Source organism: Sus scrofa, chromosome 9 (genome assembly GCF_054392235.1).
Source record: "Sus scrofa isolate SSC_HxYL_T2T_F1_AM1 chromosome 9, Sscrofa_HxYL_maternal_Yorkshire_Landrace_v2.0, whole genome shotgun sequence".
Taxonomy (NCBI): Eukaryota; Metazoa; Chordata; class Mammalia; order Artiodactyla; family Suidae; genus Sus; species Sus scrofa.
The window spans coordinates 7783603-7811449 of record NC_139391.1 but is presented as its reverse complement, the minus strand read 5'-3'; the positions used below and the strand labels follow the sequence as shown (position 1 = coordinate 7811449).

At 57.0% G+C, this 27847-nt stretch overlaps 2 protein-coding genes across 9 annotated transcripts in view; one reads left to right on the top strand and one right to left on the bottom strand.

Annotated features, from left to right (window-relative positions):
- The window catches only part of P2RY6 (pyrimidinergic receptor P2Y6), a 50997-nt gene that overhangs the window by 6885 nt on the left and 16265 nt on the right, over nt 1–27847 (bottom strand). For 2 of the 8 annotated variants that reach the window (XM_084974197.1, XM_084974194.1), the window contains exon 1: nt 18467–18614. Coding sequence is in view for 1 of the 8 variants with exons in the window: in XM_021102027.2 (XP_020957686.2) it covers nt 8735–8886; nt 18467–18554 (240 nt within the window). In the remaining 7 variants the exon portion in view is untranslated. 8 annotated transcript variants of the gene reach the window in all.
- Nucleotides 930–16284, top strand: LOC110255395 (uncharacterized). Its single transcript, XM_084975210.1, has 4 exons — nt 930–1062; nt 6053–6267; nt 9122–9270; nt 16090–16284. The coding sequence occupies exons 1-4, from the start codon at nt 1031–1033 to the stop codon at nt 16141–16143; spliced, it is 450 nt and encodes a 149-aa protein (XP_084831336.1). The 5' UTR covers nt 930–1030; the 3' UTR covers nt 16144–16284.

Sequence of the window (27847 nt, the reverse complement as noted above, 5' to 3'; positions counted from 1 at the left end):
CCACCTGGAGGAGGTGGGCTTTCATTTGGAGCAGCCGAGGGGACTGTGGGGCGGGGACAGAATGATGCAGGGAAAAATATCACTGGTCAGGGAGTGAGAGGCCCAGGTTCTTGTCCCACCCTGGCGCCTCCTCCCTGTGTGACTCCCTTTTGGAGCCTCCTTGGTACAGTGCGGTCCCGCAGGTGGGTGGCCTGGCAAAGGGAGAGAGGACCCCCTCTCTACCCTGTCAGGGATAAGCACAGACCTCACCCGCAAACCCATTTTACAGGCAGGCGGTTGAGGAACTGAGGTGGGACCGAAAGTTTACGCCAAATGGAGAAAACCCAGACTGGAACTGCTGGTAAACGCTCGGTCAGCTGTGCCGGACTGACCACCTACTGCTTATTCAAGTCTGTGCTAGGAGGTCGCTTGTGCCAGCGGAGAGCCTGGACCTCCGGGTCTGATGTGATCTGGCCCGGGCTCGGGAGGGCAAGGAGGCCTGGCCTTCAGCCCAGCAGCTGGCCCTCCGCTTGACTCCCAGGATGGACTCCTGGGGTCCCCCTCCACCAGCGTGTCTGTCCCAAGAATGGGAGGAGCTCCGAGGGCTTCCTGAAGGTGTCAGCCGCAGGGCAGGGCCTGGGTCTCAGTTCCTGCCACGTGGGTGGAGCCCGGGAGGGACAGCTCGGGTGACAGGGATCCTGGGGGCATCTGGGAGGGAGGCACCTGGAAGGGCTCCCAGAGAAGGCACATGGGCTGCTGGGCGGGGGGAAGGTGTCCCCGCTGCAGTGCCAGGATGCAAGTTTGATCCCTGGCCTGGCACAGTGGGTTAAAGGATCCGGCTTTGCCGCAACTGTGGCATGGGTCACATCTGTGGCTCGGATCTGACCCCTGGCCCGGGGAACTCCATATGCTGTGGGACGGCCAAAAAAGGAAAAACAAAATCAAGTGACATAAAATAAAAGGCTGCGGGAACTTGGACTCATAAAAAGCATGAAGAGGGCAGGCCAGGCCGGGGCATGGAGGCAGGGGACGAGTCTACCCTGAGCGAGAAATGAAGAGCAAGTGTCGCCACCAGAGTGTGGGGTGAGTTGTGCGAAGAGGGGCTCAAATGGGAAGCCCGAGGGGATGGGCCTCAAAACCTCAAGCAGAGCCCAGGGGCCACTGCTCTACTCCCAAGCCTGCCGGGGCCCCCGGCTGCCAGCCTGCCCCCGCCCCGGGCTTTCCGGGGGCCTTTCCCGGGCTGCCTCCTCTGCCTGGGACACTTCCACGCACCTTCTCTGAATAGCTGCACTGTTCGTGTGGTTTTCTCATCTGTAAGACGAGAGGGATCACTGGTGCGGACACAGGCTGCTGTCAGAACTAAACGAAACCATGTGTGTGGGCCGCCCTTGCAGCCAGCGTTTGTCAGGGCAGTGAATCAATTCCAGGCCCTGCCCTGGGCTCCCTCGGGTCACCCTAGTGTCCGGTGGTTTCAGGTCTTCAGCACCAGGTGACACTGATTTCTCAACCGCCCACCCCGTGTCACATGTTTCACCTGCAGTTCTGGGCAGGCAGTCGTGGGGTGACACTTTGCATGGTACCCATAAAGGAACTAAGGCTCAGGAAGGGCTAGTGAGTGTCCTGAGGTGTCCCAGTCTGGGGGCACTTCAACAAGATCTTTCTCACTCTACACCCCCTTTTCCACTGTCCCCCAAAGTCCCTGCTCCCCTGCTCCCCACTCCAGAGGATTCCGCCAGGAATGTCTTCCCTGCAATAAGGGCCTTTGGCCAGGAGATGGCGCCAGGAGACTGCCCGGGGCAGCAGGGGGGGGCGGTGGGGGGCAACTGATGAGGGCTGAGGGCAGGTCAATACACAGAGGGGGCCTCCCCTGCAGGGCTGGCACCAAGCAAGCTCAGAGCTGGGTTCCCAACCTCAGGTCCTCCGGACCCAGTTCCCAGCCCTTCTCCCACTTAGGCCCAGATGAAATCAAGCCTTGTTCTCAGATCCCACATCCGGTCGATACGGCTCTCAGGAGCCACCGGGGACCCTGGCAGGGCGCAGGCCTAGTGTGGAGTCTGTCCGGCTGCCAGGGAGCATTTCCCTGACACCAGGCGTTCAGCACCCACCTCCACTCCAGGTGCACCATCGGGAGGAACACTGACGCCCCTCACCCCGCAAGGGGTCAACCTCTGCTGGTTTCCGCTTTCAATTCAGGTTTTCAATTCAGGCAACAAGGCACGGGGTTGGTTTGCGCCTGCAGCAGAAGCGATTCCGTTTAGATGGAAGGAAGAGCTGACCGGGGCCGAAGCTCCGTGGGCTGCTTGGATCCTATGGTCTCAGGATACCCATGACTCTGCAGCCTCTTCCCATCCCGAACCCGTCCCCACGGCCCTCGTATCTGGAAGGGATGAGGAGGCCTGACAGCCAGAGGTAGGAGCTGGAAGCCTGAGTCACCGTCTGCCAGCCAGCCAGGAACCAGTTCAGACCAGGCTGGACGTGGGAAAAGGCCTCCTAACCTTGGCCTGCCTGCCTTCTGGGAAACACGGCCTGGAAACCCCCCTGTCGGCCCCTGGCCTCCGAGCTTAGTACCAAGGGCACAGGATGACAGAGATCGAGACCTGGCTTCCTTCCCCTGAGGAGTCAGACAGCCTACGATTCATCACCAACTTGCTGTGTGACCCAGGGTGAGCCACCTACCCTCTCTGAGCCTGAATCTCCACCTGAAAAATGGCTTGATGCCCGAGGCCAGGGCCTGCCTGGCACCCAGAAAACTGAGGGCCGAGGGCAGAGCCACCCCCTCCTGGAGGAGTTTTGGTTTCACCTGTGGTATCCGGCTGGCCACACAAGCAGACAAACTTGGCAGAGGAGGGCACAGGGAGGGAGGGAATCTGATTTCTCTTCTCTTTTTCCACTTCCCCTTCTCACCTCCTGCTCGATGGGAATTAAAGCTGGAACTGAAACAATCCATTTTGAGCACAAGGAAGGGGAAGCTGCAGCTTCAGGGAATGTGGGGGTTGAGGCTGCTCCCCTCAGTTTTTCTCTGGCCTCTAGAGGTTGGGCGCAGCAGACACCTGCATCTCCTGCGGCTCTGCTCTGCCCCAGGCCCCAGCTGCCCATCAGGGAGTTCGTGTTCTCCCACCCCAGTCGGGGCAGATGTTGTCAACGTGCCAAAATGCTTCCCAGGCTGCCTCTCATTCACTCTTCACAGCGACCGCCCCACCTTGTAGGTGCGGAAGCTGAGGCCTGGCAAAGCAAGCAAGAGGGTCTCTCTTGGGCACACGTACGACGAGGTCTCAGATCAGGGCGACCTGGTGGGCAGAGGGCTGAGAAGTCACAGGGCGGCCTCAGGGTGAGGAAGTGTGGCCTGAGCACAGGGGCCCAGAGAGCAGCGGCCACAGGCAGCCCTGCCAGCAGAGGGACAGTTCACAGCGGCCGGCTTCCCAAGTCCAAGGCCCTGGGGCTGTAGCACCTCCTGCCCAGGGCCCTGGGAGATCCCAGACCTTCCAATAAACCCCTGTCCCTGGAGCTGGTATGAGGGGGTCTCTGCTCCTGGCCTGGACCCCAAGGCTGTCCCTATGGAGACATGCCACTTGGAGTCCCTTTCCAGAAAGAACCCGCTGCTTAGCTGCAAGGAGTGCAGCTGGCTGACGGCCTCCCCTGGTGCCTTCAAGACCCGCCCCTCCTCCCAGATAACCAGGCTCCCGTCCACGGGGGAAGAGATGGCCCCGGTCCAGCCGCTGGCCTGTCTCACAGGCCATCATTGTTCTGTTCCTCTGTACTTTCTCCCACCCAATTCCCGGATCCTTCTCATAATGACAGCCTCCCCTCCTTCCTCTCCTGGAGTCTTGAGGATCCAGGAGTGGTGGGCCTGTGACCCAGGCCTGCCAATGAGACAAGGATGGGCACCTCAGGCCCTGAACCAGCTTGGGATCGGGTGGGTGACCGTCACTGGGTGTCTCAGATTCTGGAGCTTTTGCTGGAACATTGAGCCTGGAGCTGCTGGAGGCAGGGGAATATGTGCCAGGCACTGTCCTATGGCTAAAGACACTACCACCAGGGAGGAGAGTGTCCAAATAAAGCCAAAGGATGGCAGAGTTGAGAGGTGGGAACACGTAAGTCCCTGAGAACACCCTTGAGAGCCTGGATCCAGCTATACCTGAAGCTTTACTTTTCACTGGATTTTTTGAAGGCACGAGCTGATAAATTCCCTTTTGGCCTCAGTCTCTTTGACCTAGAACTGCCACTTAAAATCAGGAGTCCTGTCTATAGTCCTGCACACCCGTGCCTCCCTCTCCTCTTTCAACAGCCTTCGTGACCACCTTTGGCCTGATACCCCTCATATACCTGCGGAGGAAGCTAGAACTGGCTATGTACATGGAGGCCACCAGCAGAGGGGCAGGCAGGATGGAGGGACTGTCAGGTCAAGCCTGGCCTTCGTGGGGGCAACAGGAGGAGACCCCCCCTCCATTCATTTTCCATGAAGAAAGCTCCTCTTCCATCAGCTTCCACAGTAATCGCTGCGCCATCTCAGTAGCTCCTGAGAAGGAAACTAGAAATCTCAAATCCAGGCTCTAGTCCTAGATGCATCACCCACTGGCGGTGTGGTCCTGGGGAGGCGACCTTAGCTCCCCAAGCCTCACTTTCCCGAACATCGTCACTGCTGCAGTTTCTCGGTCACTCAGCAGGTGCTAACCCCTGAGCTACGTGCTTTTGAGGCAGAATCTCTTTTGCTCTTACGGCAGCCCCATATGGCGGCCTGTTTACCCCCATTTTACTAATAAGGAAGGAGGCTTAGAGAAAGCTAGTGACTTGCCCAAGGAGACCCAGTGAGTCGGCAGTGAGCCAGGACTAGGACAGAGATCTGAATAATGACAAAGTCCACACTCAGGAAGAGAGAGAACCGTTCCCTGGGGGAGAATCGAGGCCAGAGAAATCAGGACCTCCCCCAAAGTGCCAGTAAACCCACCACTCACACCCTGCCTTTCAGGACCACAGTAGCCTGAGACAGGACAAAGGAATGGGGACTGGGAGTCAGGGCCGAAAAGAACTGCTCAGGGGGCACCGCCAGCCAGACACCTGTCTCTAGCTGTGGGAGGAGCTGGGGACAAGGTCTGCTTTCCCTTTGAGACCTGAGAGGCCAGCACAGGCTCCAGCTCCCAAGAGGCGCTGGGAAGTGCTGAATGAAGGGACCCAGTTGATAAAGATGAGCCCCAGGGCTCTGTCCTTGGTGCTGCCGGCAAAAGAACAGAACAGAACAGAATAGAATGGGATGGGATGGCATGGCATGGCATGGCATGGCATGGCATGGCATAGCATAGCATAGCATAGCATAAAATAGAATAGAATAGAATCGAATCGAATCTTTGGCTTGGCTGATGACAGAGAAGACGTGTCTCAGGGGAAGGAAGGTAATGGCTGCAGGCGTAGCACCGCTGAGTCTGCCTGCGTTCCCCCAACCCCAGACCCTCAGGAAGGGCAGGCCACCAAGTACCTGAGTGTTTACCATGAGTTATGGTCCTACCCATTTCACAGACAGACACGGAGGCCCCCAAGGTAGGCAACTACATCCACAGGCAACGTTTGTGTCCACAGAAAAGTTCAGAGGACCCCTCACCTCCCACAAAAGGCAGCCCTCTGCCTTGGCCCTGCTCTGACCTTCTCCAGCACCTAAGCCAGCCTGGCAGAGACAAGGGACCCAACTGGGCTCCGGAGCCCAGCGGCAATGACAAGGCTCTGAGTCCTGGACCCTCAGGCCCAGAGAGGCCTTAAGAGCATCTGACCCAGAGCTCCCCCAACCCTTCAGGGAAGGAGGCTCCCTGAAGCCTCTCTGACAGGCTTGTCTGGCTCCTGCTCACATACTCCCCATGACAGGGCGCTCACTCCTTCTCTCCCGGGGTGCGGCATCCCCCCTTGAAAAAAGCTCATGGAGATGTACACTGTGTCACACCAGGCCCTCAGAGCTGTCCCTGTCACGGCTTCCATCTCCCAGCCTAACCTGCCTCCAGAGCCCCCGAGCCTGGCTGCCCCCAACCCCCCAGGGCACCCTGAAGAGACTGACCCAGGACAGCTCATCAGTGGATCTTCATTCCACCAGGCAAGCCCAGGGCTCTCGTCCAGGCCCCGGGACCTGCTGGGGGAGCCCATTTCCAAACCCGAGGACGAAACCCTTGGCCTCAGTCCGGCTTCATTTCCTGTCTGGGGCCTCTTCCCCACCTTCGGATGGCAGCCACGTGGAACCAGGGCCTCCCCTGTGGCCAAAACAGTGTGGGAGAGGCAGCACTTCGTGGGCATCTGAGAAGTGGCCTGGGGGTAAGAGATCAAAGCTGGGGTATCTCCCGGGCTCAGCATGTGATGTGGGGGTCCCAGCAGGTGGCACCAGGGGTTCTGCTGTGGTGCATGGTGTTGTGTGTGAGAAACACAGGACAGACTTCACCTCCTTCAGGTGGGCTCTCAAATGACATCTTGGCGAGGCCTCCCCACCACTTTAGAGAAAACTGAAAGCTCCCAGCTGCACATGCCCCTCCCGCGCCCTTCCTGCTCTACTCGCTGCCTTAGCAGGTGCCGTCCTTTGCCTTTTTTCCTTCCGTCTTTCTTTCTCTTTGTCTTTCTTTCCTTCCTTCCTCCCTCCCTCCCTCCCTCTCTCCTTCCTTTTTCTTTCTTTCTCTTAGACACCACTAGTTTATTGGTCAGGGGAGAATGTAACATCCTTTAATGTGTTATTTTATTTATTTGCTTATTGTCTGTCTCCTCCTACCAGAACAAACTCCATCAGGGCAGGGGTCTTCATGTTTTGTTTACCACTGCATCCCTAGTGGCTAGGACGGTGCCCGACACATAGTAGGTACTCAAGAAGTATTTGTTGAATGGATGAGTGGATGAATGGATGGATGGATGGGTGGGCGGATGGATGGGTGGATGGGCGGATGGATGGGTGGATGGGCGGATGGATGGATGGATGGATGGGCAGGTGGATGAGTAGGCAGATGGGTGGATGGACGGATGGATGGATGGGCAGGCGGATGGGTGGATGAATGGATGAGTGGATGGATGGGTGGATGGATGGATGGATGGATTTCTAGGGGTAGCTCAAGAACAGAGAGGATACAGGAACAGAGATCGACTGGGGGGCATAGGGGACTTGGCTTGAGGCTGTGTTTATATCTGAAGCTGCAGCTGGTACTTGCAGTATGTGTTTACTGGGGATTGGATTGGGGGCTTTTAAAGACCTCAGAGCTGCCCGTGGGGCTGCCTCTAACTGCGTGTGCATGTGCGAGTATGAGCTTCAGGCTGCGGGCGGTCCCAGCTGAGCAGGGTGAAGAGGAGAAGTCCTGGAGGGCCTGGGCTGCCAGTCTCTCCCTTCTGCTCTGTCTGAGGCCTCTGCCTCACCCACCTCCTACTCTGGTCCCGCTCCACCCTCTCTCCCTGCAGGGCCCCCCAGCCTGCACACCACCTCTCCCTCCGCACTGGGGCCTCTGATTCGGAGGCCTTCAGCTCCCTAGGCCAGCATCTTCCTGGCCCCTCTTTCCTCCTCTACCAGCCTCACCTCCACCCCAGGACCCCCGATTCCTGACAACACAGCCCATGCATTTGTATCCCGCATTCCTGATGCCAACAGTCGGCTCTGTCCTGCACTGTCGAGCTGAGTGTGGCTGGAGGATGTGACTCGGCCCAGGGGCCCGAGGCGCCACGAACTGGTCACCAGCCCGCTTAGCCAGGCTCCCAAACTTTGCCTGTCCTGGAGCAGCCTCTTTGCTTCTCGTCCACGGCTTTGCCCCACCTTGTCAGCCCTGTCCTCAGCCCCGACAGCCCTCCACTCCTCCTTCCCAGCAAAGGAAGGCCTGTCGGAGGGGCTCCTGCAATTTCCCAGCCACCTCTCTCCTCATTCCTCCCGGGCCCCAGGCCCCCTCCTCCTGTGCGACCCCAGCCCTGATCCCACCCCCTGCCTCTCCTTCCCCTCAGCCCGTGACATTCCACCCTCATCTCTCCTCTTAGCAACCCCTCTTCCTTGACCCTGCGTCTCTCCTGCTGTGCTTCTCTGTCCCTTTACAATCAAGCTTCTAGAACAGTCCTTGCTGCTCTGCCTCTACTTCCCCCTCTCTGCCTCCCTTCCTCACACCCCTACCATCAGGCCCAGGGCGGGGCAGAGCAGGGAGTCTTTGGGCCCAGCCCAGGGAAGGGGAGGGGCACCATCTTTTTGGGTGAGGCTGGTGGGATGGGGCCGTGGGAGCCAGGGACTACCGCACGCCATCAGTCTCAAAAATGACCTTGATGCAACCAGCTTTGGGGAAAAAACAGGCCACTGCCAGGTGACTTCTGTTTGGTGTGTCTTCCCCCAGCCCCCCCCGCCCCCCCGAGGCTGGTGCGGGGCTGGGGGAGGGAAGCTTCCGTGGCTTCTAGGAAACAGCCTGGACTCTGCTGGGAATTTGGGGTGGGGCTTGGGGTGGGCCTGGCACATTCAGGAGGAGGTCTATTTAGGTGAGAACTGCGGGATTCTGGGGAGGGGTAGGTGAGGGCACCGATACCTCTGCAGAGCTCTCGATGTCGGTTTGAGAACATAGCAGTGTCCGCGCCACAGGACAGGATGCGCTGCCGATCGTGGGGTAGGTCGGGGCGAGGGGCCCGAAGCTCCCAGCATCTCCCCGTGTCATACGAACCACGAGGAGCCACCTCAGAATGGGATTCTGCTCAAAGCTCCCTGGAAAGCCCAGACTTCTTCAAGCCCCATTCATTCTAACCCTCCCCTCAGTCCCATACACTCTCCCCAACCCACCCCTACCTCTGGGTGAGGGCCAGGTCCGTTAGAGCCAAAGGTCCATTCCTGGCATCCGTACCCCTCTGCCACATCAGCGTTTCCTCCACGGAGCATGGTTTCTGTCCGAGCTCCGCAGCTTATGGACAGTGCCTTGTACCTCTCTGAGCCTCCGTGTCCTTAATAATAAAATAGAGATAACAACGCCCATCTCACAGCACTGTCGGGGCTTAATGCAGTAATGGAGCTAGAATACGCAGCCCAGTATCTGGTGCAAGCAGCTGTTCCCCAGGGGGGCTCCTATGAGTGCATATAGGTTTATCACAGACCAGATGAGAAACGGCCTCATTTGCAGCCTTGCTTATTTACTCATTCGCTCCCTCCCTCATTCATTCATTCGACGTGCATTTGCAGGAAGCCTTACAACGTCCAGGACTTCATTGGGTTCTGGTCCCTGTCCTGGAGGAGCCCAGCTAGTGGGAAAGACAGATGGAGAGGTCTCTGAGAAGACGGAGGAGGTCCCTATCCCTGCCTGGGGTATCAAGGAAGGCTCCTTGAAAGAGGTGATTTTTTTTTTTTTTTTTTTTTTGCCTTTTCTAGGGCCGCACTGCAGCACATGGAGGTTCCCAGGCTAGGGGTTGAATCGGAGCTGTAGCCGCCGGCCTACACCAGAGCCACAGCAACGTGGGATCCGAGCGGCGCTTGTGGCCTACACCACAGCTCACGGCAACGCCAGATCCTTAACCCACTGAGCAAGGCCAGGGATCGAACCCGCAACCTCATGGTTCCTAGCCAGATTCGTTAACCACTGCGCCACGACGGGAACTCCTGAAGGAGGTGATTTTTTTGGCGGACTGTGGACAGGAGGGGAAGGGTGTCCTCCACAGAGGGGCCTGCTGGAGACACGCCGGCGCAAGCATCCGCTAGTTTTGTGTTGCAGGAGCCGAGGCTGAGAGGTCCTCAGAGCCAGGTCCCCACAGTCCTCACTCAAATGCCAGACTATAAACTGGGCTTCTAAGTGGTGGGCGTGGCCAAGGAGCCCTCGATGGCTTGTAAAGCTGGGCAGAGGGGTGATCAGATTTGAGATTTAGGAGGTTCCACGCGCTGCTGGGTGGAGGATGGATTGGATGTGATTAGAGTCCAGGTCAGAGTCAACAGCCTGCAGTGGCCGGGACAGGGAGGCAGCAGGGCCAGCTGGTGGGAGGGCCAGTCAGGGCCTTGAGTGCCTGGCTCACAGCAGCCTCTTCTGCACACCCTCCACGAGCCCTGACAGCCCTGCGCTGCAAAGTCAGATTGGAGGGTCGGGTTCTCAGGGATGCCCTGTTCCAGTCTTCAGAACACGGGGGACTCTGAGGCCCACGGCAGGGAGCAGAGGGTCTCCAGCCCTGCAGGGCCCCTGGGGGGCCTCTGCCCCGAATCTGTTCCCAAGCCTGCTGCCCATCTGGGTCTCCTCTGCTGGGGAAGCCAAGCTGTGCCTTTGGGAAATGACGGGGACTTGGAGGTGTCTGGAAGGATGCCAGGTTCTGGCGGCCGCCCAGCCCTCCTGTCTCGGGGGGGGGGGGGCCCTTAGAGCTTCCGGGTCCTCCACTTTCACATCCGGGTCCTCCTCTTTCACATCCGGGTCCTCCTCCCCTCTTTCGCATCCTTTTGGCAGCTCAGGAAACTGAGGCCCAGAGAAGGAAGGCCCCGCCCCTTGGGATACACACAGCTCTCTGGGCCTCGGCCTGGGGATGGATGTCAGGTGTGGGGACAGATGACTTGGGTCCTGGTCCGGGCTTGCTGCTGGGCGGCTGGATTCACGATTCCGGAGGACACTCAGCGCATGAGGGCACACTTCCCTGCCATGCCAGCCCCTGCACGGCTGGCCGAGAGGACAAAACGGGAAGGAACCATTCTCCCAGGAACCAAGGGCTGGGCTGGGCTGTTCCCTTCTTTGGTGGAGGAGCCCCGGCAGGTCCACTCTGCCCAAGGGAACAAGTGATCTCATCAGCAGGGCTCAGCCAGGCCGTGCCTCGGCCCAGCGGCTCTCCAGGATGGGGTTGGTGAGGAGGCCCGGCTCTCATCGCCGGGCCCTGCAGACGTGACCAAGCCCCCAAGGGTCTCGCCTTGTGCTTGTCCTGGGCCCCAGCCGGGGCGGGGGCGGGGGGTGCGCCGTGGGGAGGGTATGGGACCGCATGGGAGAGACGGACGCGACCTGGTTCGAGGTCAATGCCAAGGGACTGCTACCCTCCGATCTCACTGGAGAGGCCCGGGGTGGGGGTGGGGGAGGCAGGGCCCATTCGTGGCCATTTGGTGGGAAAACGGAGGCCCCACTTGAAATCCGTCACCAGGCCCTGGCGTTTTTCCCTCTGCATCTGTCGGACGGCCCCTCCTCTCCCCCTGCGGTCCCAGCCTCTACCCAGTCAGCGGGCACCTCCGGCTCAGCCCCCCACCTCCCCGGCCAATCCGTCCCCTTGCCGCAGCTAGAGAGGTCCTTGCTCAGCAGAAACCTAACCTCGCCACTCCCGCCTAAGCATGTATGGCTTCCCAGTTCCTAGATGAGGGCGAGCCCGGCCGCCTGACCTCCCTGTCCTCCTCACCCACATTCCGGCCCCTGGCACACAGCCCACAGGGCCAGTGTGTGCTCCCTGGAGGCCCAGCCAGGGCTGTTTCTGTCCCCAGCTCGCCCTCTCCCCACACTGCAGCTGGCAGGCTCCCGCTGTGAACCAGCGACACAGGAGACCCAGGCCCTGCCCTGAGGAGTGCAGTGCAGACGGAGGCAGATGTCCTGCTCCAGGGCCCAGGAGCCCAGGCGGGGTGGGATGGTCTTGCACGCAGGGGAGGCTCGGCGGAGGAGGCAGCAGCAAAACCGCCAGGTGCACACAGAGGCCAAGGGTGTTTCAGGCAGAGAAAATGCACAGCAGAGGCTGGAGGAGGCAAGTGGCAGGACAGCGACCACAGCGAGAGTGGCCAGTGTGCCAGCAATGTGGTCAGAAAAGAGGCTCAAGGTAATAATAACAACAACAATACCAGCTAGGCACATGAAAAGATGCTCGACATCACTAATTATTAGAGAAATGCCAACAAAACTGCAATGAGGTCCCACCTCACACTGGTCAGAATGACCATCCACAAACAGCCAAATACTGGCGAGGGTGCGGAGAAAAGGGAACCCTCCTACATTGTTGGTGGGGATGTAAATTGGTACAACCACTATGGAAAAGAGTAGGGAGGTTCCTCAGAAAACTCAATATAGAACCACCATATGATCCAGCAACCCCACTCCTGGACACATAGCCAGACAAAGCTCTAATTCAAAAAGCTACATGCACTCGCATGTTCATTGCAGCACCATTCCCAACAGCCAAGACACGGAAACAACCTAAATGTCCATCAGTAGATGAATGGATTCAGAAAATGTGGTACAGGAGGTCCTGCTGTGGTGCCACAGGAGTAACAGCTTCTCTGCAGTGCCAAGACACAGGTTCCATCCCTGCTCGGCACAGTGGGTTAAAGGATCTAGTGCTGCCGCAGCTGTGTGTGGGCCACAGCTGCAGCTGGGATCTAACCCCTGGCCCAGGGCACCCGAAAAAGAAAAAAAAAAAAAAAAGAAGTGGAACATATACAACGGAATACTACTCAGCCATCAAAAAGAATGGAATAATGCCATTAGCAGCCACATAGATGCAACTAGATTCTCATACTAAGTGAAGTTAGAAAGAGACAAATATCACATGATATCACTTACATGGGGAATCTCAAATATGGCACAAATGAATCTATCTGCAAAACGGAAATAGATAAAGAGAAGAGACTCGTGGTTGCCAAGGGGGAGGGAAGGGGGAGTGGGATGGATGGGGAGTTTGGGGTTGGTAGATGTAAACTATTCCCTTGAGGATGGATGAGCAATGAGGTCCTACTGTCCAGCACAGGGAACTATATCCAGTCTACAGGGATAGACCCTGAGGGAAGAGAATATGCGAAAGGGAATGTAGGTATGTGTATACACTGGGTCCCTTTGCTGATTTAGCATTGTAGATCAACTATAATTTTAAAAATGTAAAAAGACAAAAAAAATAAAAATAAAAAAATTAAAAATGTAAAATAAAAAAGAGACACAACTCCAAAAAAAAAAAAAAAAATGACACAAGCACGGAACTCTTACTGTGCGCCAGATGTACAATAAATACTCCATTTATCCCTCAAAATGATCCTGTGAGATGAGACTGGAATTATCTCCACTTTATGCCTCAAGTGAGAAAACCAAGGCAGAGGGAGGTTACCTTTTGCCCTCCGCATCTCTTCCACTGACTGTTGCTGAGCTGTGTCCTTTAAAATGATCTGGTAATAGGGAGTTCCCATTGTGGCTCAGCGGGTTGAGAACCCGACTAGTATCCATGAAGATGCAGGTTCGATCCCTAGCCCCGCTCAGTGGGTTAAGGATCTGGCATTGCCCTGAGCTGTGGTGTAGGCCGGCAGCTACAGCTCCAATTCGACCCGTAGCCTGGGAACCTCCACATGCTGCAGGTGCGCCCCCCGCCCCCGAAAAAGAATAAAAAGTCCAGTAATAGTTAAACAAAGTACTTTCCTGAATTCTATGGGCCATTCCAGTGAATTATTGAACCCTAGGAGGAGGCCGTGGGAGTTCCTGACGTAGAGTCAGAAGTACAGGAGGCCCAGGACTTGTGACTGATACCTGAATTGTGGGGGTGGTGGCAATATTGTCTTGGGGGACACAGCCCTTATCTAAGGGTCCTAAGGCACGAACCCTCAGAGCTGCTGGCGGAATGGGCTGGTGTTAGGAGGAAAAAAACCCCACTGTTTTATTGCGAGTAAAAACAGTTCATTTGATATTTTCCCACCAAAAAATGATTCAAAAGGTCCGTTGTAAATCAATTATGTAAATCAGGTATGCATATTTTACCACAATAACAAACAAAAAACCAAAGACAAACAGCCCTGACCATGACATCTGTGCCAGGCAGGCAGGCTTCCTGCCTCTTATAGAAGATGTGAGTTGCCCCAGGTCTGGGTTCCTGTCTTGTAAGGCAGCTCACTGCTCCGGCAGGTGTCATCTGACCTTGGCAGGCCCTGTGGGATCGGGGTCCGGAGGAATCAGTGCCCATACGGATACTCTCCCTGCCACGACCCTCGTGCGCAACTCTGTCTCTGATCAGCAGTTGTGGGCCTTCTGGCAGCATCCATGACTGTACAGTAGCCTAAGGTGTCGGCTCCTAAGCGTGGCCTTCACAGCTCCTGATGCTCTCTGCATCGGAATCTCAGGTGCGAGAGATAGGAAATGTGTTTTTTGGACAATTCATAGGATTGCCAACTCAGGCTTGTGGGAATCTTGCCTCAGAGCCACGCCCTGGAAGAGCTGGTTTCCCTTAGGAGCTAGTACTTCCCTCCTTTTGGAGGCTGCTTCTCCCTTTTCACTCCAGCAGCCAGGAATCTCGAAGTCAAGTTTCCTTGCATCCTACCCTAGGACCAACCTCAGTCTCAACTTCTTCCTTTTCTTGTCTTTTTAGGGCCGCACCTGCGGCATATGGAGGTTCCCAGGCTAGGGCTGAAGAGGAGCTGCAGCTGCCAGCCTACATGGCAGCCGTAGCAACACAGGGTCCGAGCTGCATCTGTGACCTACAGCACAGCTCAAGGCAACGCCAGATCCCCAACCCACTGAGCGGGGCCAGGGATTGAACCTGCATCTTCATGGATACTAGTTGGGTTCATTACCACTGAACCACAACGGGAACTCCTTCACTTCTTTGTAACTGTATATTCTTGCTCCTGATATTTTTAAAATTAAGATGTAATTCACCCACCTTAAAATCCACCCTTTCGAAGTGTACAATTCCATGGGTTTTAGTATATTCCTTTTGTGCATTCTTAAGACCGTGCAACCATCACCACTATCTGTTTTCAGAACATTTTCATTACCAGAAAAGAAACCCTGCTCCCATTAGCGGTTATTCCTCATTCCTCTTGCCTCTCGTCTTGTGGAAACCACTTATCTACTTTCTGTTTAAATGGGCTTTCCCATTCTGGACATGTCACATCAATGAAATCATGTAATAGGCATCGTTTCGTTACTGGCTGATTTCACTTAGCATCATGTCTTCGGGGTTTATCCAGGTTGTAGCATGGACCAGAATTTCATTTCTATGGTTGCATAGTATTCCATTGTATGGACGTACCACCTTTGATTTACCCCGTCATCAACTGCTGACTATTTAGATGGTTTCCACTGTGGGGCTATAGTGAATCCATGGCCATGACCATTTGTATACAAGTTATCACGTGGATACAGATGCTCTCCGTTTTCTCAGGTACATACCTAAGAATAGAACTGCTGGCTCATGTGGTAACTCTTTCACTTTTTGATGAACTGACAAAGTGGCTGCACCGTTTCCTATTCCCACCAGCCATGTAGGAGGGTTCCAATTTCTCCACGTCTCCCCCACGCTTGTTATTGGCTTTTTCCTTATAGCCCTCCTAATGGGTATGAAGTGGGATCGCATTGCGGTTTTCATTCCCTCAATTATTCCTTTTTACGTTGTCATTTATATTTTACCTTTTCCGTTTCTGTGTTTCTGATCTGAGGCCTTGCGGAACTAGTAACCCATGGGGTAGGAGAGTCGTGGGTTTCAGGGCCAGACTGTCCTGGGTTTGAGGCTCCCCTCTGCTTCTCTTAGCTGTATGACCTTGAACAAGGCATGTTCAACTGTGAGCCTCAGTTCCCCTGCTTACTGAAGGCGGGTTACAGTATTAACCTTTCGTGGTCACTGCTGTTACTGTAAATCAAGATACATCTACAGTAAAGCCACAGCGTGGGCCTGGCACAGAGTAGGTCCTCAATGAATCTCACTCGGTCTGAGCGCCTGACAGGGAGCTTTCCAGCTTGATCAGGAGACCGAACCTGGGCACTGCTCAGGTTTTAATCTATCATCTGCTTTATTCCAGCACCCTTCTACAGCAGAGGTATTTCAGGCTGCCACCTGGGTTTCTATTGTCCTTTGTGACATGAGAATGGAGCCCCTAATGTCAAGCGCTGGTGCTTCTGGAGGGTTCATTCTAATATCTTACGAGTTTTGTTTCTTGCCTCGACCATGAGACTAGCTGCTACCTAAAGGAACGCCTCCTCCCTCGGATGGAGGCTCTTGCCGGGGTGAGGAGGGAAGTGAACAAAAACTTCCGAAGAACGTGTGAGTCATATTATGTGCATTACCTTATTTTATCCACTCCGTGAACTGGCCAGACAGGTTCTATTAGCCCATTTTACAAATGGGAACACTGAGATTCCAGGAAGTTAAATAGCTTGTCTGAAATCACAGAGCCAGCAAATGCTAGGGCCTGGATTCAAACCCAGCTCTGATTTCAGCATCTGATTTCTTTTCCCTGTACAGTGTCGCCCAACCCAGCCTGTCCCCCAGCAGAAGGGGAACTTCTGGCCGACCTGATTCCTGCCCTCCTGGCTTGCCACAGACAACGTCATCCCTTTGCAAAGAGATCTGCCTCTTAGATGCCACGGACCAGTTCACTTCTGAGGCCACGGAACAGCCCCTGCTCTGTCCCAGGCCATGAAAATGGGAGTCAGGATGCCAGGCTCTGCCTCCATGACTACAGACTTAACCCACGCAGGCCTCAGTACCCAGCCTGTAAGTCCTCTAAGCCAAGGGCCGGATCTACTCACCTCTGGGTCCCTGGCATCCAGCACAGGTCTGGGCACAGATGCCACTGAGCCAGCCTAGGCCACTGCCACAGACCCACGACTGCACTGGCACGAGCTGGCTCTCCCATGGGAGCTGTTAATGACAGGGCTGGCCCTGGGGCAGCAGGGACAGGAAGACACCTCCCCATGCCCAAACCAGGGCACGGACTCTCACTAGATGTGCCAACAGTCTGGTAAGAGAGGAACAATCAAATCTGGGCCAGAAGATCCCACCTCAGACTGAAAGAGAAACCCATTTCAGAGACAAATGGGGAAATGGCTTTGGGACAGATGGGGGGTGGTGTCACCAGGGAGGGCCCTGTAGGCATAGTTTCCTGACAGTCTTGCCCAGCTGTAATGGGCACCTGTTGCCAGGCTCTGCTGACTCTCAAGTTAGAATCCCAGGCCCCACACAGGACAAGATGCTTTAACTTCTCTGAACCTCAGCTTCCTCACCTACAAAGCGGGGACAGCAATAATCCTGGCAGCACATATTTTTATGTCAAGCACTTAACACATAGTAGGTGGTCAATAAACCAGAGCCCTTGTTCCTAACACTTAACCTTCTCTCTCAGCTCAATACTGACCGAGGGATTTATTCATTTGCTCTTTTGTCCATTCATTCATTTCAGCCAACCAGCCAGCACACCAGGGAGACAGCAACAGTTAAGAAAAGAGTTTTTGGGGTTCGGGGAGGAGTGGAGACTCCAGCTCTGCCTCTCGTTGGGCTGGGTAACTCTGGGAAAGCTGTTTCCCCTCACGGAGACTTCATTTTCTTGCCTGCAAAATGGGAATCATAAGAACACCTGGCAGAGACGTGTTGGGAGGAGTCAAGGGACAATGACGAGAGAGTGGCTGGTTTCAGAGCCCTGGAGGGAAAAGTGGCGGCAGTGGACGGGCAGAGGAGGGAGGCAAGCTGCCAGCCCTGCAGACACCCCCCCCCCACCTCCCCGACCCGCCAGTGGCAGCCACAGGAGGGGAGAAGTCTGTGGACTCCAAGGTAATTGCTGGGTTTCCAGACCTCAACCTGATCCGATCTAGTAACCAACGCACAGCGAGAAACACGACACAAGACTGGAAGAAGTTTAGAACAGCTCCAGCCGAACAGGGAGGCTCGGGTAGCATGCAGGTACCCCTCCAGCCAGGCCAAGGGGACATTGCGTGCACACACGTGTACTCACACTCACAAGTTCTCACGCACGTGTATACACTCAAGGGCTTGCGCACCATCAGAGGCACAGCGCTCTACAGTTTGCAAAGGGCCTTCTCCTTTATCATCTCCCTTGATACTGAGGGGCAGAGAAACGGTCCCTGGATTGGCCAAGGATTCATTCCAGAGCTGGCACGACATGGGCATCCCCAATACCCTCAAGAGTCCAGGGCCCATCCCATAGGCTGCGCTGCTCAGCTTTCCCCCGGGGTGGCATCCGGGGAGTTGAATGGCAACATAAATGCCAGGAAAGCTTACACCCAGCTTCCCCGGATGTACGCATTCGCCCTGCTTCGCTGGCCTTTCGCAAATCACACCAGGACTCAGGGACTGGATCTTCTGAGCGGCCACCTGAGATCTAGCTGGGGGGACAGAGCCAAGAGCCCCCCACTGGCCTCCTCTGTGGAATCCCTCAGGCCTCTCTTCCTGGTCTCTCCCCACCACAGGCTCCTGGGCGCACGGCCTCCTCCCTGCCCTAAGGGATGCTCATCAGCACATCACACTTACGGGGCCATCGTTGCTGCCCCCATTGTATCAACTGAGGCCCAGAGAGAGAAACTGACTCAAACCTGGGCCTCTGCAGCTCCTTGTCCTGCCCGCACTCTCCCACGCGCCCACCGTGGCCCAGCCCGGACCCCGCGCCTCCGTCTCCTCTGTCCCCCCCCGCCCCCCCGCGCAGCCCAGGCTGCAGCTCCAGGCCAAGGAAGGGCGGAAGACCCCCCAAGGCCGCCCCACTTCCTCTCCAGTCTGCGATGAGCCTCAGCGGCTTCCCCTCCAGCCTGCAAGTGGTCTGTGTGCAACCTCCGAGGGGAGGTGGAGGGGGGGACTTGGCGCCCTCAGGGCGCTGACCCAGGGCACTCACCCAGGTGGCAGGCGGCCCCACGCTGCTCCGTCCAGGTTTCAGGCAAATTCTGATGCTTGCCGCAGTCCCTAATTCTGGTCAGTGCCATGCCACAAACTGTCACATGCCCGTCTCGCCAACATCCCGGGAGACAGCCAATGTGGAAACTGAAAAATCAGAGGAGGGGAAGTAACTTGTCACCTCTCAGAGCTGGCAAGCAGCAGGGGTGGGACCCAAATCTCAAGAACACTCCAGCTCAAGTCCCTGTCACCAAAGCTGACCAGCCACGTCTGCTCGCCCTTCTGAGCCTGCTCACCCCAGAATGGGTGTCATCAGTTCAGCCCCAAGGGCTGTAGGGAGGATCCAGCGAGGTGACATTTAAAGACCAGGGCTTGGCCCCGGGGCCCGGGCACTCAGTGGATGGCCTCTATTTTCCTCCTCCCCGACTCCCCCCACCCTCAGCCCTCTCCTGGCCTCTCTCAAGTCTGGAGAGACTCCTGGTCCTGCCCATCGCTGCCACAGGGAACAATGAACTTGGTTTTCTCAGCAGCGCCTGGAAGGTCCATTAAAAGAGGCTGAGACCCTGAGAGCCGGTGATTAATGGCTATTGTCGGGCTCTGGCCCCACAGGTCCAGATGCCATGCCCCGCCCTGCCCTGGGGACAGAGGAAGGCTCTCAGATTAAGGGTGATGGGGGGGGGGGATCCTCTGAGCGCAGGCCTCTAGCCCCTCCCCCAGCTCCAGGGCATCCTTGAGCTTGGGCTTGGTGATCAGGCAGCCGGGGTGCTCTGCCAGCTGCAGGCACAAAACAGAGTCCTGGCCGGTGCAGCACCTACATTCTACGTAGCAGGGTGACGAGTTCATTTTAGTTAACGAGCTGAATACAGAGCAGGTCAGGGAGTAACAGCAACTGCAGAGAAACGTGAAGGAGGGAGGGGCAGGCATCCCCAGGGCGGCATGGGGACCACCTGGACTCGCGGGGTCTACTTCTCAAGGTACCGCTTCCTGCCGAGCCTGGAAGGGACCCCGGGCCCTGGGCCCAACCCTGTACCAGGCTCTGCCGTGGCGGATCTCAGCAGCAGGCCAGGGCTCCCTGGGCACAGGCCGCGGCTCAGGACCGCAGTGTGGAGTGTTCCTGAGCCTGCTTCCCTCCAGAAGCCCCGCAGAGATCTTTCCTGGACTTGGAGAGCGAGTGCGCCCTCTAACTACCCCTGATGTTTCACTGCAGAGAGGGGCAGGGACCGGCCTGGTCACACAGCAAGGCAAAGGTGGCTCTGCCCCCCCTCCTGCCCTCTCTTCTGGTGCAGCCACAAGGGTGGATGAAGGGCTGATCCTCAGCAGAGCCTGGGCCTGTGAGGGGCTGCCTGTGTCCTCAGCCAGCTTCTGTGTCCTCAGCCAGCTTCTCCACCGGGCCACCTGGCAGTCCCAACCTGTCCCATCCTCCCAGCTCTGAAGGCTAAATTCCCCGTCCCTAAGCCCCAGAGGCTGGAACCCTCCCCACAGCCCAAGCTCAAGAGACTCGCATTTTGGTTAACTCTGCCTCGCCTTGCTGTGTGACCTCAGGTCGGTCCCATCCATCTCTGGGCCTCAGTTCCTGCATCTGCCACATGGAGGAAATGAAGGCACCTGCATCTTGGGACTGTCGTGAGGAATGAGCACGACACTGGCAAGAAGGCAGTCTGTGAACTTTAGGTATGACTCGCACGACAGAGGCTGCTATATGCTCAGCTTTTATTTTTATTTTTTTGTATTTTTAGGCCTGCACCCATGGCATATGGAGGTTCCCAGGCTAGGGGTCGAATTGGAACTGCAGCCGCCAGCCTACACCACAGCCACAGCAACGTGGGGTCTGAGCCACCTCTGCGACCTACACCAGAGATCGCAAGAAACACCAGATCTTTAACCCTCTGAGCAAGGCCAGGGATCGAACCTGTGTCCTCATGGATCCTAGTCAGGTTCATTACCACTGAGCCACGATGGGAACACCCTACTCCACCTTTTTGTTCATCTGAAAACCAGCCTCCTCAGGTGTGTGGGGCCCTGGGGCAGCCCCCAGAGCAGGGCTTGATCCTGGAAGGGAAATAAGAGACAATTTCACACAATCTGTTCTTGAGAAACCAGGACACCTCTGCTCCCAAGCAGCGGGCTGGCGGCTGGAAGGAAAAGCCCTTTCTCTGTACTGCTGGTGAGAGGCGAGGAGGGAGATGGGAAGGGACAAGGCTGGGGGCCTGGGGACGCTTATTCCAGGAGGAGGCATCAGCCTGGGGAACTGCGAGGGTCACCCATCTCCCGACCTCGGGCCCCAGGCTGGGAGAGGACGCGCTTATAGGGCTGGTAAGGACACACATGTCTGTGTGGGGTAGGGGTCGGGGGGAATCGGCTATGAGGGGGTTTGACCTGGAAGACGCACGTGTATTCCCAGAATGCATATGTTTGGTACTGTACCTGTGTGTGTGTGTGTGGCACACATGGGAGCCCATGTGAGTGGCCCTGAAAGCATGTGTGTCAGTCTACATGCATGTTGTGTGTCTGCCTGTGCTCGTGTCTCTGCACGCGGTGCACACCTAGTGCCCACGGCTGGGGGGCTGCAAACCCCCAGTTCACAGGCCTTGTTTTCCCAGGCTCGGCAATCCTTGCCACCATCCCAGGCGTGCCCGGATGCCCGGGGAGGGGGGGGTTTGTGGGGTTCCTGGTCCCTGCAGGCTCTCCATTTCCCTGGGAACAAAAGCGTTATGCAAGAGGAGAAGGAAGACGCAGGGGATTAAGCTGGGCTCCGGCTCTCCCCGGTCAGCCCTGGATGTAGCTTCTCCTGCGGGGGGAGGGGGAAGGAGAGGGGGAGGGGAGGTGTGCCCAAAGTGGAAGCCCTCCTGGGGTCCTCAGACCCCCTGCTGCCTGTGAGCATGGACCCCTTCACAGCTACCCTCCTGCCCTCTGTCGCCAGCAGGAACCCCTCAAGCACTTCACAGTTTACACCCCACACGTCCTCGTGGGGTGAGGCTCACACCACAAACTGCCCACCTTAGAACCTGAGAACCCTGCCTCTGGAGGCCCCATCCTCAAGCAGCCACTGCCAGTTGCGTTGCAGGGCGCCCCCTCCTGGCCCTGGGCTGGACTGACAGTACAGCACCTGCAATTCCAATGCCTGGGAATCGCCCCGTGCTGTGGTTTTCCCAGCCGTGGAATGGAGCCATTCCCGCCCACCTGAGTCAAGGCTGAGAAGGGTCCCTGTGGCCTGTGATGAGCCACTGGCCAGCAGGCATGGTGTCTGCACGTCCCAGGCCTCCAAGGCCACTGCCCATCGACTGTTCGCAGCTTCCAGGAGCCGGGAGGGAACCGCAATCCTCGGCCTTTGTCTGAAACAAGAGACCACCTGGTCTCCGTCCGAGGGAGGAAACTCGGTCCCTCTGGGATTCACATCGGATTCTGGAGGGAGGTGACCCCACTTCAGGCTTAGAGGCAGCATGCTTGGTGGTCTCCCCAGACGGGGGAGGCTGGTTCAGCTTTCCTACCCTGCAGCCTGGGCACCTCACTCTGCCCAGAGTCTGGAGGCTTCTGTTTCCCATAGCAGAAAAGCAGAGAAGGGCCACAGAGAACTGGCAGAGGAGGAGGGGGCACGTCCCTGTGGGTACCATTCTGCACTAGTGCACACGCAGCACACCCAGGCCCTGACACAGCTCCATACAACCCACACGGGTCCACACCCATCCTGGAAAGTCACAGGGATGGAGATGGGAGACCAATGGAGAGCTATTTGGGAGGCAGGTTCAGTGGGGAAGGAGGAATGAGGAAGCCCAGGATACGCCCCAACCCCTCCCTCCTGCTGGAGTGGCTGGAGGACAGAGAGCACCCAGGCAAGGACCGGGCACAGAGCCTCACACAGCAGGTGCTGCTCAGTGCGTGCCCCCTGGGCCCCTCTTCCTTCACGCCGACCCCTGCTCAGGCGTGGGCCCCTCCACCCTTGCCCTGCCTCACAGCTTGGGGGCTCAGGAGCCTTCTGGCCTGGACTCTTCACCAACCTCTTGGTGGGGAGCTCCTTTTACCACCCCAGCCTCTGCAGCCACTGCCCCTGAAGCTACAGGTCCTTCCTTCCATCTCCAGCTCGGAGGCTGGGGGCGATCCTGGGGGTCTGGAATCATCTCAGGGCAGGGCCGGCAGTGGGGCTGCTGCAGGGCGAGGGGGGACATCCAGGGAACTGCCACGGTCCCCAGTCTCTCCATCTCTCCGGGAATCCAGGGTTCTGCTGGAGGAGACTGGCCCCGCCCCCCGCCCCCCGTTTCTTGTAGGTTCTGAGACCAATTTCGCACCTGCGGGCTGAGGCTGAGTGGGGAGGAGGGAAGAGGGAGGCTGGCACCTTTTCGTCTGATGTTTGCTCACGCCCTCCTCCCTCCCGGGACTCAGGTCTCTGGACTGGTCCAAGGACCGGCCTTCCAGGACCACCCGGGTGGCCCCAGGGGCAGGAGAGAGAGGGCGGGGAGTTTTAGCCCCGTGGGCCAGACTGCCAGAGAGGCAGAGAGACTTGTCCAAAGTCACGGAGCGCAAGCGGGGACTGGCCGGCAGCGCCCCGGTCCCAGCCCACGCTGAGTCCAGCTGTGCAAGAAGCGCCGGTTCTGCTAACAGCACAGGGATCTTTTCTACAACCGAAGGTGCCTGAGAGTCTCCCAGACAGAACGAGGTTTGCCTTCGGGGTCTCCTCAGCCCCATTTCTTTCTTTCTTTTTCTTTCTTTCTCTCTCTCTCTCTTTCTTTTTTACTTTTTAGGGCCACTCCCGTGGCATATGGAGGTTCCCAGGCTAGGGGTCCAGTCGGAGCTGTAGCCACCGGCCTACACCACAGCCACAGCAATGCCAGATCCTAGCTGGTCTGAGACCTACACCACAGCTCACGGCAACGCCAGATCCTCAACCCACTGAGTGGGGCCAGGGATCAAACCCACAACCTCATGGTTCCTAGCCGGATTCGCTTCCACTGCGCCATGACAGGAATACCCCCATTTCTTATTCTTTCCTTTCTTTCTCCTCATTTCCCTGCCAGAGACCCAGTGACCCCCCAATTCCCTCATCTTATGAAGAATGATGACAATCCGGGATCCGAACCACTTCTCCTCCTGGGCCACCCTCCCCTGAGCCACAGGCTCCTCCAGGCACCTCCACTGCCCTGGAGCGGAGGAACCTCTGGGTTTACTGTCACCCCTCCCAGGCGTGACCACGAATGAGAGGCCTTCCCTCACCCCGCAGGAGGAGCTCCAGGGGTCGCAGCTGTGGAGGGCCTTTCCCGGGGCTTCTCAGGTCACTCTGCGGCAGTGACCTCTTTGCTGGTAGTTTATAAGCTTGAAAGTGTCAGACGGCCAGAGCCAGGCGGAATCCTTGAACAACTGAGCTGGAATCAGGGAATGTTGTAGCTGGAAAACTCAAAAGCTGGAGTTTGGATTATAGACTTCTAGAATGTTCGAGTTGAGATTATAGACTCTTAGGGCTGGGGCCGTAGAACCATAAGCAATTATAGCTAGACTTACACATCAAAGGAAGCCCGGGAGAGCAGTGATGCCATAGTCCTCAGGCCTACCTCTCTGACAGCTGGGAAGAAAGAAGCGGCCTTGTCCCCAAGCCAGTGGGGGCTGGGCCAGGCCTCCTGCTTCCCGGCAGGGCTCTGTCCTCCAGACCTCCTGGAGCAGGCACCCAGGGCCTCCGGGGCTGAAGCACTCCCTGCCTAGGGACAGTGAGGACGGTGGTCTGCGGCCACCCTGGCCTGAGCCGCGCCGCCTGCCCATCACAGCCCTCACCAGCCCGGCTGAGATATTTAGGTTCCCTCCCTAACCGTTTCCGCAGCTCCAGACACTGCCTTTTATGTCCCCTCCTCCTCCAAGGCCTCCAGGCCCTTCTCTAAACTGCCCCAGTGAAGTCACCAGGAACAAGGGCTCTTACTCTGCCAATGCAAACATTTCCCCCTCAAAACGAAGCCCAGCCTGAGGGGTCCCCTGGTCCACTTCGGCCTAGAGCTCAGAGGCACCTGATCTGACTCTGACGTCGCAGCCTCCCTCCCGTTCCCAGGGCCTGCCGCGGCCGGGGGACCACACAGCCCTCATCTTGCTCTTCTTAGCCTCCCTCATTCCAGGCAGAGGGCACTCTTGCCCCTGTCCCCTGATGATCCCCAGACACACACACACACACACACAGACACACACACGCACGGGCACAGGCCAACGTTTTCCTGTTCCTCTGGTGTTTGTTGGGAGAGGCCTGCCTCCAAGCCCCACAGCTGCCCTGGCACCTCTCCCCCAGCCTCGCTCCCACGCCCCATCCCAGGCCTTGCCAGAGACTCCGCATCCTCCTCTTCCAGCCTGCATCTTCCCAGGATCCGGACACGACAGAGAGTTCAACAGTGACAAGAAGCTGGGGACAGGACAAGCGTACTGCAGCGGGGATGGGGATCCTGAAACGGCTTCCCCGCCCACCTCCCAGGAATCCCCCGGCTCTGAGGAGAATCCTAAGAGCAGGAAAGGCCTAGGTGGGGGCGCCATCACTACCACTAGCGTTTTATACCCTTTTAAGGGTTTTAAGGTGTCAAGCACTTTCTATCCAGGAACTCGGTCAATCTTCACAATAACCTTCAAGGCAAATACTAGGACCACCTCCATTTAACACAGGAAGAAACCAAGGCACAGAAAGGTTTGGCCTGAAGTCCTCCACGCAGAGAGTGCCAGGGCTGGGATTTAAACCAGCCCGGATAATACAACCAGCTGGACGGTCCCCTGCCCCCTGGGTGCCCCGGAGTCCTCCAGCCTCTTCCAGTCCAGCCAGCGCCAAAAAGGTGAGAACTTCTCTGATGGTCAAAGGTCCTCCCCAGCAGCCCAGCTTCCCTGCCCCTGCGCTAGACATGACCACGACAGACCCCACCGTGCAGGACACACCCCCACGCCACTGCAACCCCCTTCCTGCGTACACAGTACACACAGGATACACAGCTCCAGCCTCCCGCCACCCAATTCTGCTGCACAGACAGCGTGCGGTGTGCTGCATATACAGTGCACACCGCATGCCAACCATACCGCACGCTCCCCAGGATGCCCAAGTCCTGTCGTCTCAGTTTGGAGAACAGGCGGGAGAGTCATACTCACAGGTGCCCGAAGGCTCCCAGCCAGACAAACCCAGCTCACAGCCAAGCCTCAGGTCTGCTCACTAGATGTAAGTCATCACAGCAACATTTTTACTTTAAGACGAACAGAAATATTACAGAGAGGAGCGCAAGATCCACAGAATTTTGGAGATTAAACAAGGAGACTTCAAGAAAGCCTCTCGCGTGTGTGCGTGCATGCACATGTGTATGCACGCGCCTCTGGGACAGTGAGCATGGGACTAGCTGCATCTCCACCCAGATTCAGGGTGAGCTTTCCCTCTCCCAAGCCCTGGGGTGCTGGGGGGAAGAGTCAGAACCACCCCTGGGTCATGGGAAAGTTCTATCAGTAGTAAGAGCTGTGCAAATGCTTCTCATCTTCCACTACTTGGCTCAGCACCCTACCCAGGGCCATGGATGGGCCACACACACAGAACGCACATCTCGCTGTAGGCACAGCACACACACATGCACTGACGTGCGACACACCCTGGGCACACTCGTGGAAGCCCAGGGTTCCGCTGGCACAGTCACCATGGCTACAGATAAGTTATCATACACGTCTTGCACGCAAAGACGACAGTTCATTCAACACACCAAGCACACAGCACACACTAACTGCATACAACCCAGGACACACACTGCCCACCCCAACACTCACCATTGGGAATCCCGAGAGGGGTGCAACAGGAGCCTGACCTGGGCAACCGTGCCCTGTACCCGCGCCGCAGCACCGCCTGCGCCTCGGTCCTCTGCCCCACACAGCCCTCACCTGGGCCACCAGCGCCGCTGGGCTGGAAGGACGCTCGCTCCAACACTAGGAGCCAACCCACGAACCGAGGGAAGTGAGCAGCAGCTGCAGCTCGGAGGCCAGGCGCCAAGCGTCCGGACCGCCGGCAACGCGGGAGCGAAGGGGCGGGGCGGGGGCGGAGCCTGGCGGCGGCCGCGCCGAAGCCCCGCCCCCTCAAGGCTGGCACGCCCGCCCCTCGGGGAGAAAGGGGAGCTGAGAGTTTTGGAAGAGGTCACAGGCTTTCGGAGCCAGCGCCCTGGGTTGGGACCCGGGACTCAGGGGCTCCACCCAGATCCCCTCACTTCTACGTTCCCTTGGCCTAGGTTTCCTCCTTTATATTGGGGGCGGGGGCTTAAGTGGGGAGTCCAGCTTTCCAGCTCTGACATTCTTTGGGGCGGGGATGGCTACGGGGATGGAGGGTTAATAATAAATGCTATTTCCTCAGCATCGACAGTGTGCCAGGCATCGTAGTAGGTGTTTTAATACCTACCTCATTTCATCCTCATAGCAATTCCAGAAGTGTTATCATCCTTATATTACAGGTGGGGAAACTCAAGCACAGAGAGAGGAAGTGACTTGCCCAAGGTCACACAGCTGGTAAGGGGCAGACCTGAGATCTGAATTCAGACAGTCTGATCTCCAAGCCACAGTACCCCTAAAGCATGGATTCGTGGCACTTTCTGCATACTGTTTCCTGATCCTCATAACAATCCCAGGAGCTTGGTGTCACAGATCCACTATACAGATTAAGAAACTGAGGTTCAGGGGGATTATTTTACCCCAGGTCACCCAACTGGTGGGACCTCACGCTAAAGATGGGGGTGGGTGGGAGTGACAGCATGTAATTGGTGTCATCAGTGTCAACATTTCTCCTGTCACTCCTCTTCCTTCTCTTCTTCTTCTTCTTTTTTTTAATTTTTATGGCTGCGCCTGTGGTATATGGAAGTTCCTGGGCTAGGCGTTGACTCCGAGCTGCGCCTGAGGCCTATGCCACAGCCACGGCCACAGCAACACCAGATCCAAGCTGCATCTGTGACCTATGCCGCGGCTTGTGACAGCCCTGGATCCTTAACCCACTGAGCAAACCAGGGATCGAACCCACATCCTCATGGAGACTACGTTGGGTCCTTAACTTGCTGAGCCACGATGGGAACTCCTTCCGTCTCTTCCTTTATCTCCTTAGATCTCTTATGGACGGTGGCCTCTTAATTCCCTCATCTCTGAAACCTCCCCTGACCTACAGCCCTCAGACAAGCCAGCACCTCCTCTCTGCTACAGGGCAGCTTTGCGTTAACAGTGACTGAGTTGCTATTATGTGGCAGGTTCTATGCTAGGACTGAGGATGCAAATTCATAGGACAGTCCAGACAGCACTGGCCTTGCAGAGTTTACAATCTGGTGGGGCTCCCAGATGTTCAATAGTCAAATAAATAAATTAATGCCAAAGATCACACTGCGGTAAGTGCTAAGGAGGAAAAGTGAAGGGCTAGAGGAGAGATTTTAGT

Excerpts from the sequence above, each read along its gene's own strand:
- LOC110255395 (XM_084975210.1), top strand. The coding sequence starts at position 1,031 with ATGAAGAGCAAGTGTCGCCACCAGAGTGTGGG. Across the intron at positions 6,268-9,121 it reads ATCTGAGAAGTGGCCTGGGG|GAAGCCTTACAACGTCCAGG; the intron begins GTAAGAGATCAA and ends GTGCATTTGCAG. Across the intron at positions 9,271-16,089 it reads AGGAAGGCTCCTTGAAAGAG|TGTCGCCCAACCCAGCCTGT; the intron begins GTGATTTTTTTT and ends TTCCCTGTACAG.